Source organism: Sarcophilus harrisii, chromosome 3 (genome assembly GCF_902635505.1).
Source record: "Sarcophilus harrisii chromosome 3, mSarHar1.11, whole genome shotgun sequence".
NCBI classification, from domain to species: domain Eukaryota; kingdom Metazoa; phylum Chordata; class Mammalia; order Dasyuromorphia; family Dasyuridae; genus Sarcophilus; species Sarcophilus harrisii.
In genome coordinates, this window is record NC_045428.1 from 34819718 (window position 1) to 34834547 (window position 14830).

Sequence of the window (14830 nt, forward strand, 5' to 3'; positions counted from 1 at the left end):
TATTATCTTAAAAATACAAGTAAATATATACCTCACAAAGATTTATACAAATGTTTCCTTAGTTCAGGATTTAACCCTTTGAGCTCTTTTCAGTTTAGTCTACCCCAATTTTTAAATATACAAAGAAAGAATCTTACCCTCCTTGATAGGTCACCAATGTTCACTAACAGAGCCAACTGATGTTAAATGTTTTTTTCATCCGTTTCTTATGCAACATTTAGTTAACAATATTTTACCCGTGCTCCAATGCCCCTCTTTGACCTTCAGCCCATTCTGATTCCTTAAACAGTTCTCTCTCTCTCTCTCTTTCTGTGACCATCATGATAAAGATCAGGGCAAATGACAATGGCTACGACCATATTGGTGGCTCATAGAGGGGAATTCAGTGCATGGAGAGAAGATTTCAGCTCAGCCTTTATTTTTTCCTTTTCACAAGAATGGCTGAGAATCTCTGCCAAAAGGCAGCAGCCTCCAAATATTTTGGGTAGAGAGCCCTGCCTTTCAAATTCCCTAAGTCTTGAGATCTGTGTAGTGAGGAGAGAGGAAAGAGAGGAATGAAGATCTAGTTCTTGGACAGAATAGAGAAAGAAGCTATTAATATCAGCTGAAATTGCCTCCCTGTTGCAAGAGTCCTGGCAAATCATAAAGAGAACACCAGGGCAGTGAGCAACAGTCATTGCCTCTGGGGAAAAACAAAAATATATTGTTACTCTTACAGAGTCCCTTTTCTAGTCCCCTTGTATTCTTAATGTTAATAGGAGTACCTGTATCAGTTGATGACATCAAAACCAAAACAGTGTTTTTCTTCTCAATTAAGTCCAAGGACTAAGAAGCAAGCCAGCCTCACAAGTGACAAAAGGAAGCCTGATGAATGACTCGTGTTGGTCAAAGTCTCCTCTCACAGTTGTCAATGCACATTCCTCTTGAAATTACTTTGTGCATTGTGTAAAGAGAAATGATAAGATTTGATAAAAGACTAGTGAGCTAAGGAGTCAAGGATCGGAATATGGCTGTGATCCATGGTGACTGGAAAGCTGATGGTGCTCTTAGCAGCAATGTGGAAGTTTACAGTGGGGAGTGTTGGAGAAAGAGGAGTTTTAGACATGTTGAACTTAAGATATTTCTGAGACATCCAGTTTTATTTTAAAACAGACAATTGATGACATGGGACTGAAGCTCAGAAGATATCTAGAGTTGGACATAGAGATCTGGGAGGCATCTGCACAGAGACGACTACGGAATCCATAGGAAGTGCTAAGTTATCAAGACAAAGTGTAATTCAGAGAAAAGGCCCATTCTGAATTTCCTTCTACTCTCTTCTGCATGTTTTCTTAATGCATCTTTTAGCTTCTGCTTCTTAAAATCACAAACTCTTTTCTCCTTTACTATTTAAATACCTTACTGCCACTTCAGTCAGGTGGCCTCAACTCCACCTCCTGATGTCTTTTCCCCGGGTCCTCCACCTCCCAGACCTACTACATGAGATATTGTTGAATACCTTCTTCTCCTGGACACTCCTCCTCCTCCTCTCCAAGTATTCAAAGTCCAGAGTTCTCATTTCTATTTCCCTGACAGCTATTTGATCCCCCCATCTCTCTCCTCCATGCTCCAACTGTGGGGCTTATCAGGGGGATTTTGGTCTATCTCTTTCCCCCTCCCCTCCCCTCCCTTTCCCTTCCCTTCCCTCCCATCATCTCTTATGCCTTTGTCATTTCCCCTCTGAACTTCAGTTAAGTTTCTTGCTGGGTGTCCTAGAGACATCTCAAACTTAACATGTTGAAGCACAGCACATTGTCTTTCCCTAAGAACCCATTCAACTTCCAAACTTCCTTATTTCTGTCAAGGACATCACCAGATTGGTAATCTCAGCTATTCTCCCTTAGCCCTTACACATCCAATTCATTGTCAAGTCTCTGTCCTCCCCTTTCCCCTCCCCTCTTCTATTCATACAGCTACCAGCTTAAACCAGGCCTTGTTACCTCTTGTCTAGAAAAGTATAACAGCCCCCTAACTGGCTTTCCTGCCTCAGTCTCTCCTGATCCCAGTCTATCGTACATGCATTTACCAGTGATTTGCCTAAAGAATACAATCTCTTCATGTCATCAGCTATTCAAGCTTCAGTGGCTTCCTATTACCTCTAGAAAAAAATACAAATTCCTCAGTTTAGCCATTAAAGCACTTGACAAGCTAGTTACAATCTTTTTTCAGATTCTTTAGCCATCCTTCCCCTTCTCATACTCTTGCTAACCCCAGAAACTGGCATTCCCTTTGTTCCTTACACAAGACCCTCCATAGCCTGTGTCAGTCCTTTGTTCCTGGTTATTGCCATGTCTGGGATTCATAGCCAGCGCATCTCTACCTCAGAGTCCCTCTCTGAGACTCAAGCTCCAACTGTTAAATGAAGTTGTTTCTCACTCTCTCAATTGGTACTTCCCTCTCTCCCAAACTCATTTGTATTGGCTGCCTTTATTTATTCTGTATCTATTCTCTCTCTCTCTCTCTGAAACGTTAACTTATTTGAGAGTAATAATCATTTCTTTCTTTGTAGTCGTAATCATAGAGCAAATCTGATGAATTCATTGGCTTGACTTTTCTCTTAATCTTGATATAGCCTTATCAGTCCAACTTTCTATGGATGTCAGTTGTCTCTGTCTCATATGCACTGTCAAACACCAATCCTCTACAATTTTCATTATCTCCTCCCTCCATTCAAAAATCACTCACATGTTGCTGAATGTCCTGAAAGATGTCACACAACCACAATCATTAGAGCCCACTCTAAATTTATATTACCTATTCTCATTTGGGTCAACCACACTACAAGGAAATTCTTTATTCTCCCCTACAACAGGGAATCTCACCTTCTATTCTGCTGAGAAAAGACACCCTTCCTCTTTGAAGCTCACCACTCCTCCCCTTTTCTATTCAATATCCCTTCACATCATCTCTCTAACCCATTCTATTCTCCTTTACTCCAATCTTATAAAGTCAATATTATTATTTGTATTCTTAGTCCTGCAAACTATCACCATCAAGCAAGCACTCCCCTAACCTTTACCATCTCTCTACAATCTTCCCTCTTATTACCTAGAAAAAATGGCCAGCTTTTCCTCCTCCTTACACTCTCACTTGCTCCTACTATTCCCTCATGGTATCCACACTATCTCCCTCTCCTCTTTTCACACACTAATTCCTAGAAAAGTCTATTCACTTATCTTGCATATATCTTCTCTTTTTCTTCTAAAACCCTTCCAATCTGGCACCTAACATCACTCAACTGAATGAAACTGCTCTCTCAAGTTACCCAGTCTCTTAATTGCCAAATCCAATATCCTCTTCTCAGATGTCATCCTTCTTGACCTCTCAACAGCATCTGATATTGCTGATCCACCTCCTAGATTCTTTCTCCTTTAGATGTAAAAAATGCTGCTTTCTCTTGGTACTTCTGTTTGTTGGATAGATTCTTCTCAGTACTTTTTGCTATATGATCATCCAAGTCCCAAACCCCCTCTATGTGTGAGAGTGCCCAAGGCTAGGTTCTGTCCATTTGTTGTCAGTGGGTGGGCCTCAGAGCCACAGAGAACCCAAATCTCTCTCTTCCCCTTCTTGGCTCTCTGAACATGCCCTTCTAGATATGTGGGAGACATAAAACTCTTAACTGCACCCCCACACACACCTGGGTTCATTATCTACTCCCTGTTCTCCCTCCTGTGGCCTAATCATCGGCTTGTCAGTTCTAAGACTACCCCAGTTCTCACCCCTTTCTCTATTCAGGCCTTCCCCCAAGCAGGACCACTGCACTCTCTTCCGAGGGGGATCCTGCACTCTGCGAGAAGACAAGATGGCCCATGGCATCATCAGACTCCAACCTTCCAAGGGACCCGAGTCATCATCAAGATTCATTATGGGTATCATGGGTCCTCCTCGGATCTTCAGCTGACTCGGGACCCTTACGGAGACTCCCCTAGGTTCGCCACAGGAAATCCAGTGGACACATCTTTTGAAAACCAAAGAAGCTCTGCACAGCACAGCTCGCATTTCTCTGTTCCTGAATCATTCCTGTTGATGTTTAAGTTCATAATAAAAAAGCCAGAAAACAATATCCAGCTTCCTTCAGAGCTCAGCTCAAGAACCACTTTCTATGGGGCGCTGCCCTGACCCTTTCCTTAGGTCTCCTTTGTATCTATGGGGAGGCGGGGGGGCCTGTGTATGTTCCTGTTCTTCTGGTTTTCTATCTTTACAGCCTCCCAGAGGCGTTGGGATACAGAAGGTGCTTAACAGACCCGTGACTGGCTCAACTCTCTGGCTCACAATGCTCCTCACTGAAGAGGCTACCAGCAGCGCAGGGCTATGGATGCTGGTTTTTGAAGGCCCTGCCTATGACTTCTCGTGATCTCTGCATGAGAAACCGAAGTCTGATGCAGGCAAAGAGTACCAGGGTCGCTGCGAGTCATTTTCTGAAACAATAGTTTTCCCTTAGTTGCTTGGCTCTGCGCATAATATCTCTTTAAATAAAACTGCCTGACACTAATTTCGAAGCCTTCTATGACTACATCACTAAATTCTACACATTGGTTCAGCCTCCGATGCTCACAGAGCCTTGTCATTTCACAACTTTAAAGCCTAAAAAGCTATGTTGATGTCAGACAGGCCGACAGCTGAGCTCTCTCCACCCCAGCTCTGAGCAGCTGCACAAAGCTCCACTACAGGCAGTTAAGCTTGACCTAGCCTACTGCTAAAATCAGCTTTTACTGGTCTAGGGTGGGAAAAGCAATGGTGATCTCAGCCCATGAGCAGCTGCATAAATAAAAGTCGGAAGAAGCTGTGTTGCCTATTCCTTGCAGCTGCTGAGAATAGAAGCTTAACACAAGCTGGCCTAGGTAGTAATTATGGGCCAAAATGCTAATTTTCACAAGAAAAATTCAGGTTAACCTTTACATTAGGTTAGCTTATATCCAGTAATATATGGCATCCTTGCACGTAGATCCAGGGATCTACATAAGGTAACGTGGTACAAATCAAAACCTAAAGGACTACTGTTCTGAAATATAATCTGTAAATTATTATAGTTCTCTTACTAAGAAGGCCAAAGTGGGTTCTCAACTTTGGCCACAGTTTTCTCAAACTCATTTAGTTTTTAATGACTAAAACACTTCACTTCCCAACTGTCAAGGATACTGGAGAAAGGTGGGGGTGCTATATCAGCTCATGTAATAGCCAGTTTAAGATAAGTATAATTACATCTTAAACAAAGATTTTTTTTTTTTAAATGCCAAATAGTTCAAATGTAATACCCAGAGATAGGAAGGGAGGAAGGGACGGAAGGAAAGGAAGGAGGGAGGGAGGAAGGGAAGAAAAGAGGGAGAGAGGTAGGGAACCTAGCAATGGACAAATACAAAAGCATCAGTGATAACTGAAAAAAATATTTTAAAAAAGAAAAAAATCCCAAGCAGAATTGTGCTAGTAGAGAAAAAACAATGCAAGATTATCTGATTTATTCATTAGAATTTAACACAAAGTAATCATGTTTATCAGTTAAGGCAATCAAATATGTTCCTAACATCCCTTTGGTAGACATTAAAGACAGTATGGCATAAAGTCAATCTTTGCTATTTTGGCACATGAGATATGTACTGTATGTATTCTGATTTGTCAAAAAAGTCAGAAAGTAGGATAAACTGACTGGGGGAAGGAGGAAAGGGAAGTAGTAAAATTATTAATGATTCTAAAGAAGCAAGAGGGTATAAACTGTACTTAAGATGAGTTATCTGAAGATGCAAAGGAGAGGAAATATACTCAATTATTGTAGCTTTTATAATCAAAGGACACCTCATGAGTTGAGATTCCAATTGAAGTAAGAAATTTTCTTAAATGGAAGGAAAAGGGCATGACCAATTATTAGGATTCTCTCGTGGTTATATAACCCATGGTTCCTAAACACAATTGTAATCCAAGAACAATTCCTTGAACTGCAATGACTAAAAAAAAGATGGTTTTAAATGGCTAAGAAAACCAATTTCAAAGGCTATTATTACAATAGATCATGTGAGAAGAAAGGCTGAATAAAGTTTTAGTTAGATTAAAATGCAGTTAATTCTACTGAAGAAAATTGATAATATGAATGTGCAATGGTTTTCAATATGTGTACTCATATCTAAAAGTAACTTTTCAAACAGCCTGTAGCCTCAATAGATTAAGTCTTCAAGTCCCAGTAAAAACAGAAAATAAGGTTTACCCTAATTTAACACAGGTCACAGATAAAAACAATTTGAGGAGCTGCACTCCTTGTAGAGATATGATATTGTGCATTTATATTACCCTGTCAGGTTTATAAGGCACTTTTCTAGCAGCTTCATGAGTTAGCCATCAGTGGCAAAATATATGAGAAAACAATATTTAAGGATTCTTTCCACTGGGAAATTTGTATTTAATATAGTCATTTAAATGGCAGAAAGGGGGGAGAGGGGGAGAAGGAGAGAGATAAATAGCAAGTTCAAAACTTGTTAAGAGCCTAAGAGAAAATCTTAAGAGAAAAAAAGAATTTGAAGACATGCTCTTCTAGTGCTTTTAGAAGTACAATGTATCTCAGTGTGTTCTGCAATTTAATGTAAAACTTAAAAGAAAAGAAAAAGAAAAAAAAAAATACAACACCATAAGCAATGGTAAGAGATCTTAAGAGCTTTCAGTCCTTAAATTCTGAGCCTTAGAAAGGAGCCATCATTGCTACTCCAAACTTTTAATAATAAAGTCCTCTATCTGTTGAGAAGAGTATAATAGTAACTAAATTAATAAGTTTTTTTCTTGCTTTGTTCTTTATAACCTTTAATCTGTTGCTTCAGAAGAAAGGATTGGTAAACTAACCAATTCCACCATACACATGTGTAGCCACGTTTTATTATCAATACATTTAAATTTGACCACAAAGTTGCCATTTTCTCTACACAATTTGATGACCCATACCTATAACAGTTGCTCTCAGGGAAATAAGTTGTTCTGAGTTATGGTAATTGTGTAATCAATACAAATTGAGTCTCCAAAAGGCAAAAACAAAACCCAAACTATTAAAAAACAGAAAACAGAAAACACAGGATCACCTGGTCCCTGTAATGGGAAGTGGACTATCAGAATAGGAGCTAATTGGAGAAGATGGAAGGGTTGCCACCAAGTAAACCTGCCCACAATCGACAGTCAAGTCTCCTGCAGGGATGGCTCAAGAGCTAATGTCAGCCTTGTCCAAAGTTCTATCCTACAGCTCTCTCTGTGGAAGTTTTCTAACCACTCTCATAAGCAAGCCATACCCCAAGTCCAGACTTCTTCAACAAATACTTAGGTCACTACTGCCTGTTCACCAGCCTCCTAAGTCTTTTCTTTTTCTCACGGCCATGTCTAACGCTCTCATCTCTAGTCTTTTCAAACAAGACATAGATTAGGTGGCAGTCATTGGCCCTATGAGTAAGAGACTACATTTCTACAAAAATGATGCCTGACAAATCCTATTACCTCATAGGGGGAAAATGTTGTAACAGATTATTTTGTCCTCAGCCAAGGGTTTGATAACAAATCAGTTATGTTAAGGTGAAAGCACAGAATAGACAACCAACTTAAATAACAAATCAATTCATTCTATAATACAGTCTACATAACTAAAACAAGGGAATACTAACCAATGACAAAACTGTAATAACACAAATCTACATAGAAAGTTCTCATCTTCTCCATTATTCCTGTCCCATTCCCCACTTTTTCAAACTACAGCTAGTTAGAAGGAGAAGGAATACTCTCAGGAGTGTCAGGAAATGCGAAAATTTCTTTGGGTATATTCTGCCAAGCATCTTAAAGAGGTTGGGGGAGGGAGGTCTAAGTCTAATGAACAAATCTAACAAGAAAGTCTCCTGATGTCTGTTGTGCTGCCCTCCTGCTCTCTGTGCGAACTCCCTGGGGACAGACAGAACGATGAGTTATCGTTCTGTACTGGATAGCAGGAAGTCTGCCCCCGTTAGCCCCGGCAGGCCTGCCCTGCATCCTGCTGCTATTCACACAGGGCGCACCTGCCTTCAGAATTCATGGAACTTAACTTCCAGGCTGGGTTCTCTCATTAAGCTGTTGCTTTGCAATCAAAAAGCCTCCAAGCTGTGACATGACCAGTGACTCAACTCTAAGGCTCGCATGCACAGAACCTATTGTTACCCTAGGAAAGTAAACCTCATCCCCAGAAGCCCCACACAGAGATATATGTCTTTGAATCTAAGTTTCTCTCACACTCACCAGCCACTTAGGAAACTTTAGGCTCAAATCGGCTATGAATAATCATTTCCCTAATAAACTAGAACTACACTTAGAGAAACATCCTATTTGAAATCCAGTGGCCACTTTAACCAAGACACTTTTTTGGGAACAACCTTTGGAGACATCGGTAGCTACAAAAAAATAGAAAATAAAAAACATGAGATGAGAAACTGAAAATGGGGTGGAAGGGGTAAGGTGAGGATGGGAGGGGAGGGGAGGGGAAGAGGAAAGAGAGGGAATGTACAATGGAGCTGCTTATTTGCCTAAAGGCTGTGATGTCACTCATTCCCCTGGCCCCACAAGTTTTACTTTCCCCTACACTTCCACTATAATTAATACCTTGAAACTGAAAAGGTTTATCTTGCTACAGATGGCTTTACCACAGGACTATACTATTTAAAAGTAAATCCCACAAAAAGTTCTGGGTCATATTTCTTGAAACTCAAACTTTAGTTTTGGAGTTCAGCTTTTGGGCTGCTAGGATGCACCCTCAATGCACAACCTGAATCTTCTCCTCCATTAGCTTGTCCTATGTGATTGCTTCCAAGAATCTGGTTAGAACGTCCCTCCCTTATTGCTTCTGGACTCGCTTCTGGAGATCCTGCGAGGCCTCAGGAGAACGTACTCATATCATATGCTTGAGATCAGAGTACCCCAGGGGCCCCAGGATTCCAGACACTTGGCAGATGAGGATCCTAGGGGCAGATCCTGAATCCAAAGCCAAGCTCCTCTGACCCCTGGTCCAGCGCTCTCGCTGCCTGACAACTGCATACGTCTCTATGGAAACACACGGCTATATGTGAACACACAGGCTCATTTCCTACATTCCTCCATCCTTCGGGCTTGATGATTTAATCCAGCAGGCTAACAAGAAAAAATGCTGGCAGTTAACTAGCCGCCTCGGCATGCTGACCCCGCACACCTAGGGCCCCATACATTCCCATTCTTCTCAAAAGGCAGTTAAGGATTCTGAATAAGGACAGCAGCAGCTTTATGGGGAGCACGCAGCTAATAATTGCTCCCAATTGGATCAAAATCATAGAAGGCACCTTCTTTAAACTGGGAAAGCCAAAGCTTCTGTGATAAATATACACCTGAGATGATTCCAATATATTTGAAAGAGTCAGAGAGTTAAACCATGCAGTAGTACATAGGCTAAAAATAAATGGCAGCCCATTTATTAAAGAAACATAGAAAGTTGAACAATTTGGACTGGTACAGACGTCAAATGTATGAAAGATGGTTGAGAATATTAAAGGAATTTGCGGCCTATTTATTCCATTGAAGTACTCACCTGACTCTTGCAAGTATCTATATACCAAGAAGTTGACCTCATCACTGCTTATACTCATCTTTATTCCCACTTAAACCATGAGGTCACAACACAGGATATAACCCTAAAAATAAAACAAAGTAAATTATTTTCTCAATTATTTTAAAACAATGTAAGAAATGATGAAAAAAAAAACTGTTCTAATGTAATTGATATAAAGTGAAGGTTATCTAATGTGTTAACAAATGCTAATAAACAAAGTAACTTTAGAAAATTATTTCAGAAATTACATAACCAAGCTTTGCTCATTTACCACCTCTCCTTCCCCCTCCTCCCCCAAGACCAGTGAAAGGCAAATGGACTTGCTAATGTAGACCAAAATTTTCAAATGTTTCCCAAAAGGACATCTGGAGACCCTTCCACAATTTGACTTGTTCAACTGTTGGGTTTCCTCGGCAATATAGATACTGGAATGGTTTGGCATTTTCTTCTCCAGTGGAGCATGCAAATAGAGGTTAAGTAATTTGACCAGAGTCACACAACAGCCACTGAGTATCTGATCTGAGGCTACATTTGAACTCAGGTCTTCCTTACATCAGTACAGAACCTAAATAATATGGGGAAATGAACTTTTTCCCTTATTAGCAAGATGTCATAAATTAAATTAAGAGTAATTAAAATATACTAGTCTTGTATTTTCTGAAAATATAAATAAAACCATTTAAATATGACATAAAGAACTCCATTAAATCATCCTTACACTGAAGAATCATTTAAGACATTAGTGTCCTCGAGTGCATACAGAAAAATTGGCCTACCCTCCCCCACACTGAGAGCTCCTGATACTCCCTTCCTCTCTTTGTGAATGAATTCAACAAAATTTAAAAAACCTTTAGAGTGAATGGTAAAATCAAATGGTCTTGGTACAGTCACATTTATATACTTTAGCAGAATTCGTCCATGAGTAAGAAATACTAAAAGAATTAACAATGGATGGAAAATGTAATAAATTAACAGATATGAGAGTTCTTCAAACTAGAACAATCCAATTATACTTTCCCAGGCATACTGCTATGGATCAAAACTTGTCATCAAGAAGCATTTATTTAACCGTATACATTCACAAAAGAAATGGGTGTTTGTTTTCACACAGGGTGGAAAAATTTAGCAGTCTGTACTTTGATGGTGGTGATGATCATGATGATGATGATGATGATGATGATGATGATGATGGAGCTCTGCAAAAAGCTTTACAAGTAACATTATATTTGATCCTCACAACAACCATGCGAGCTACTAGTATCTGTTTTAGAGAAGAAGAAACTGAGGCAGACACAGGGAAAGGGACTTGCTCAGGGTCACATAGCTAGTGTCTGAGACCCAATTTAAACTCAGATTTTCCTGACTGCAGGACTCTAACCACTTTCCCATCTTGCCTCTTTAAACTACAGATTCAATTGCACACTGCGATTATGAGCCCAGAAGCACATTTTAAAGCTGGGTAAATTCAATACATCACAAAACTCAACAGACGGACTTATTTGGGCCTGGACTCCAGGGCTAAAAGTCAAACTCTGGCCACCAACCTGCCTGCTCTCCAGCAGCCTGCGGGAGCTCCAGCAGTCAGCTCAAGGGCTGCTCTAATGCTCCTTCGAAGCCTCTACCCCCATCCCCTTCCCCCTCCCTCCCACCCCCCCCAATCCCACTCCAGAACAGCTATCTAAGAAAAGCAATCCGGCCATAATATCCCAGCCTGGTCTCTTCTGGGTGGACCTCGGTACTTACAATGGGGAAGAAGACAAAATATGGCTGATAACAGACACACAAGAAAGATTTTTTTTTTAAATGCCAAACTGAGAAAATTTTTAATTTTCTCTAAGAGGCAAAGGAAGCCAATTAAAGGCTTATGAAAGGAGAAATGAGAGCATCAAAGCTGTATTTTAGGATGATTGACATGAGAATGGAATGTTTTAGAGGGAACAGAAACAGAGACCTCCTGGGAACACTGAAAGGAGATTTGGCAGAGCAGGAGTGCTGAGCTTAGAATCAAGGAGATAAGAGTTCAAATCCTACCTCAGACCAGGACTATGTGTGCGTAAGATTGGACAAATCACCTAACTTTTCTGAACTCAGTTCTTTTACTAAATAGGAATTGATTCAAGATGTTTTCCCAGGAGAATCTACAAGTCAATTAGGAAATTTAAAGGCAAAGTTAATGGGTTTAATTTTGGATCTGCTCCATTTGAAATGTAGATGGGACTTCCAGTAAAGATGGAGAGCAGATGATGAGTTGTTAGGAACTGGAGAGATTAAAGCTGGACATATTAATCGGGGAGTCAATTGCATATTGGAGATTACTATGGAAGAGAAGCTGGAATGAGACCACCAGCACACACACAGTCAGTTAAGGGGCTTCAATGGGAAGCTGTAAATAAATAGTGATAGTGGCTAGCATGTATACAGTACTTGAAGGCAGATAAAGAAACAGATTCACAAACATTAAGTCACTGGCCTAAAGTCACAAAGCTAGTAGGTGTTTGAGGAAGGATTTGAACTCGAGTTTTCAGGCCACCAAATAAATCCACCCAGTTACCGAGCTCCAAGGAAGCAGAGAAATGTATAAAGGAGCCAGGTGGGACCAGATGGGCCATCAAGTCCAAGCCCATCCTTGTCAGCTGAAGACCCCTGCTGACTAAGCTGGGCAGACCAGGGTCACAGATCCTGGGCTTTCCATCATACCACATCTTCCAAAAAGATCCAAGATTTTTAAAAGATAAAGTCTTAAAGCAATACATACCAGAGGATTCGAAAAAATATACAAAAATTAGACTTGGTCATTTCTTCACTCCCTTCTCAGGGGGGGGTCAAAGACTCTTCAGCTTCACTCTGTCCTCCACGTAGGGAGACACGAGCTAAACAAAAAAATATGGTGGGTCCCTACCTCAAATGACAATTATAATCCCCAACATCATTTCAGACTCTGCTCCTTATCTCAACCATCTTACTGCTTCCCACAACAAGCATTTCACCTTGGGCATTCCCTGACATAATGATAAATAATTTTGTTCTCAACTTAGAAAATGATTGGTGAAGCATTAAACTGAATGTTAGGGATACAACAATGAATAAGGCAGGTTCTTATCCTCTACAGGTTTCATTCTTAATGTATTTATGGGAAAAGTTTTTCTTTGAGATTACTTTACTCATTTGTAAATGAGGTCAGTTGTTTATGGAGTTCTCTTCCAACTCTAAATACTATAAATCAATGACTCTCCTGAACATCCCAGAGAACACAGTAATACCTATTAAGCTTTTTGAGGGACTGTTAGAAATAATCACATGTTCAAAGATGATACTGAACAACTTGCACAGATCCCAAACGAACCAAGCACAGTCAATTAGTATACTTAGGTTTATCAGGTGGATCATAGCATGAAGGTCACTATGAGAAAGTGAAAAATAACTTCTCATGAAAAAAGATCAGATGCTACAAAACCTTAATGAGTTCTTCATCTAGTCCCGCTTTAATTTGATTATATACAAAGACAGGCCCATTCCAAGTCTTTACAGCCTCACCATCCTGATCCTGGTTTATTTGTATACTACTTCCCCCAAAACAAGTTATAATCTTCTTATCAATACATACTATTTTTCATAATTCGTTCTGAAAAAATTCTCTACTCTCCTTATCTTACAAAAACAATTTGGTCCAAAAGCACTTTGAATGGTCGTTTGAGGGATTTACAACACAGCTGGAGTTCAATTGTTAAAGCTTCAATTTTTTAAATCCCTAAGCTACCTGTTTCAAAATTTCATCACAAAATTATTAGCCAAACCCTAGGAGGTAAGAATGTATTAAGCATTCAAAATAACTATCCAAACTTATGAACAAAATGCACAAATAGAATGAAACTTTTAATAACAATCATTCAATTCCTTGGCCCCTAAAGCAAGGGGTCTCCAATTAGCTGATTGCAAAGCTATCCACACCTGAAGTTGCCAATCAACTGCTAAATCCTGTTGAGTCTCAACACTTTTATAATTGTAAACTCAGTAATTGACACATACCAGATGCCTGACAAAAGCTTGTTAAATGACTGCTACTCACAACATCCTCATGAGGAAGGGACCACAGATATTACCCCCATTTTGCGGATGAAAAAAACTAGTTCCTGGAAAGTACAGAATCTTATAGTAACAAGTGACCATGTCATTCTCCCACTCAACATACGCCAATGGCTCTCTATTACCTGCAGAAACAAATACAAGATGCTATTTGTTATTCAGAGTCCATCAAACCTAGCCTCCGCCTCCTCCCACCTTCCCAGGTTTCTTACGCTTTATTCCCTGATCTAGAGGCATTGGCCTCCTGGTTGATCCACAAACAAGTCTCCTAATTTCCCAACTCCTGTGTCTTTGCTCTGGCTGTGCCTCATGCCTAGAATGCCCTCCCTCCTCATCTCTGCCTCCTGGCTAGCCTGACTTTTTGCCCAACCTCCCTGAACTCGAGGGCCTTCTTCTCTGTTGTTTATTTCCATCGGGTGCTATAGATCTTCTTTGCACATTGCCTCACCCATTAAGTGGAGTGAAGGCGTGTCCTCCTTCAGAGAAAGACCCTTTCTTCATCTTCCCAACACTCAGCTAAGGGCCTGTCACATAGGAGGTTCTTAATAAATGTTTACTGACTGACCCTGACCACCTAGACTTGGGCAAACACCTCAGAGACCCCTCCTCTGCTCCACCCCCACCACCCCAATTCAGCCTGCCATCACCTCTCGCCTGTGCTACCGCAGTGACTCCAACCTCCCTAACAAAAGTCTTTCTTCTCTCCAATCCAACACCCTACAACTGCTGTCCCAGTCTGCCACCAATGGTTTCCTAGGACCAGATTACATGTTATTCGCCTGCCCACACACTAAAGTCCAACCAAAACGTCTTGCTTGCCCTTTTCCCCCACACACAACTTTCCTTCTGGAGCCTTCCTCTTCCTGCCCCCCTTCTCCCTAGACATCCTTCCAGTGTAGTTAGTACCCAGCTACTATTCTTAGGCCATTTCACCAATTCTTAGGGTTTACCCCCTAAAAGAAAAGAAATAAAGTCAAGAACGATCTGTGAAAATTGCACAGGAGAGGATTTTGGCTTCTCCTGGAGCTAGACGGCTCAGAAGTCAGGGTGAATCTGTCTGACCACTCGTCTCAGACACAAGCATAAAACTTGGGGAGCCTAAGAGACCAGTCCCAGGGACAGTGACATGCCCCAGCATGGCTGGGA

At 40.7% G+C, this 14830-nt stretch overlaps 1 protein-coding gene across 4 annotated transcripts in view; it reads right to left on the reverse strand.

Moving 5' to 3' along the window:
- Nucleotides 1–14830, reverse strand: part of TBL1XR1 (TBL1X receptor 1) — a 140575-nt gene that overhangs the window by 24684 nt on the left and 101061 nt on the right. For 3 of the 4 annotated variants that reach the window (XM_031957686.1, XM_031957685.1, XM_031957689.1), the window contains one exon: nt 9581–9683. The exons of the other annotated variant lie outside the window; for it this stretch is intronic. In XM_031957686.1, the coding sequence (XP_031813546.1) occupies nt 9581–9638 (58 nt within the window). In that variant the 5' untranslated portion in view covers nt 9639–9683. The remainder of the gene's footprint in view (nt 1–9580; nt 9684–14830) is intronic. 4 annotated transcript variants of the gene reach the window in all.